General features: G+C 48.0%; 1 protein-coding gene across 1 annotated transcript; it reads right to left on the bottom strand.

Moving 5' to 3' along the window:
- Positions 1 to 313: 313 nt before the first annotated feature.
- On the bottom strand, positions 314 to 1,417 carry LOC138877782 (uncharacterized). Its single transcript, XM_070157421.1, has one exon. The coding sequence runs from the start codon at positions 1,415 to 1,417 to the stop codon at positions 314 to 316; it is 1,104 nt and encodes a 367-aa protein (XP_070013522.1).
- Positions 1,418 to 2,110: the final 693 nt, after the last annotated feature.

The raw sequence follows: 2,110 nt of genomic DNA, 5'->3' as shown, positions 1-2,110 counted from the left end.
TGGCAGTCTGAGTCGTGCCGGCCATGTTGACAGGGAGGGTGATTTCTCCTTTCGTTGTTTCACTTGCCATGTTGAATCCATTGAGGTCTCGAGTGGCGGGCATGATTTGGTCGAGAAATCTAAGCTGCTCTACCACCCTCGACCTGATAATGTTGGCCGAGCTACCTGGATCCACAAGTACACGTTTAATTTGAAATGATTTACAAGGAAAGAGATTACCAGTGCATCATTGTGAGGTTGAGACAATGTCTTGATGTGCTCGTTGCTGAACGTAAGGGCATCCTCGGGTATGTAACCCCGAGTTTGCTTTTCCCTAACGATAGATATTTTTGTTTTCCTCATCACAGGCTCCTGTGGAGGCATCGATGCCTCCCAAAATCATGTGGATGACATGTTGTGGCTCATTTGCTTCATTCTTTTTGGCCGCCTCTCTTTCTCGGAACTGATTTTTAGCTCGGTCGCTTAGGAATTCTCGAAGGTGACCTTTGTTAAGTAGTCGGGATACCTCTTCTAGGAGTTGGTGGAAATCTTCGGTCCTGTGGCCATGTGTGTTATGAAATTTGCACACTAAGTTATGGTTCCTTTGCGAAGGATCTGATTGTACAGGCCTGGGCCACCTGGCGTCTCTGATTATACTGATGGCAAACACGATATCTGATACATCGACGTTAAAGTTGTATTCCGATAAGTGAGGTGCCCCCGTTGGCCCTGCGTTCCTATCGAATCTGGCTCTATTGATGAGTCCCCGAGGATCCTGTCCTCGGTCTATCCTTCGATTATTGCGAGGTGGGTTGTGCCTCAGGGCGTTCCTCCTATCTTCGGTGTATGGTTGATATCTTTCTTTGTTCGGTTTTGGCTCATTCGCCAAGAGCCTGTTTGGGTATACTGAGCCCGAGGGGGCTTTCAGCTCGTCATCTTCGACACTGATTTTTGACTGGTATCGGTTGTGGGCGTCTGACCAGGTCACGGCTGGATATTCGACCAGATTCTCTTTCAGTTGTTTCGAAGCCATCAAGCTTCGTTCATTCAGACCTTGAGTGAAAGCCTGCACTGCCCAGTCATCGGAGACCGGTGGTAGTTCCATTCGTTCCGTTTGAAAATAGGATACAAATTCTCGCAGCATCTCGTTCTCCCTTTGCTTGACCTTGAAGACGTCGGATCCCTTCGTTGCTACTTTGATAGCACCAGCATGTGCTTTTATGAAGGAGTCTGCCAGCATGGCAAATAAGTCTATAGAGTTATGAGCTAGGTTATGATACCACATCATGACCCCCTTCGAGAGTGTTTCCCCGAACTTCTTCAGTAAGAAGGACTCGATCTCGTCGTCTTTTATGTCGTTGCACTTCAGTGCACAAGTGTAAGCAGTAACGTGCTCATTGGGGTCTGAGGTCCCGTTGTATTTTGGGAGTTCTGGCATTCTGAACTTCTTTGGAATGGGTTTCGGGGCCGCTTCCTCTGGGAACGGCCTTTGTATGAACTTTTTCGAATCCACACCTTTCAGCACCGAGGGTGTGGCCGAAATTTGGTCGACCTTGGAGTTGTAGGTCTCGACCTTCTTGTCGTTGGCTTCTATCATTTTCTCGCCCGATTCGATCCTTCTTATGAGGTCCTCGAGCATTTTTACAATGGCGGGATCGGTCATCGACCCATTATTGCTCGATCTCTCCGGTACCTGTTCGGTTGGGGGAGCTGTCCTTGGTGCTATCGTACTGGGAGTTTTCTGGTGACTTTGCAGCTGAGCAATAGCTAGCTGTTGTGCCTGCAACCTTTCAAAAATAACATGAACGCTAACCTCACGTTCTTCCCTAGTTAGGGTTTTCTTAGCTTCTTGTGGATCTCCCTGACGCACGCTCCTATCAGTATGTGAGCTTATATCGACCCTTGGGCATCGCGTGAGACTGCGTCTATGGGGATTGGTTCTGGCGCATTCCTAGGGTTTTGCAGTGGCATACCAACACCTGGAACGTCCACGCCATTTTCTTCGTGGTCCTCAAGATTGTTGTTTTCGCCTCAATTCACTGAGTTAGACATTTTGACCTGAAATCGAAGATCTTGGACAAGAAAAAGCGTGAAAGATACTTGCGTTGTGTGACCGAACCAGCAAGAATAT

This window comes from Nicotiana sylvestris, chromosome 9 (assembly GCF_000393655.2).
Source record: "Nicotiana sylvestris chromosome 9, ASM39365v2, whole genome shotgun sequence".
Lineage (NCBI taxonomy): Eukaryota > Viridiplantae > Streptophyta > Magnoliopsida > Solanales > Solanaceae > Nicotiana > Nicotiana sylvestris.
The sequence above is the reverse complement of the archived record's forward strand: the minus strand, read 5'-3'. Positions and strand labels throughout refer to the sequence as shown.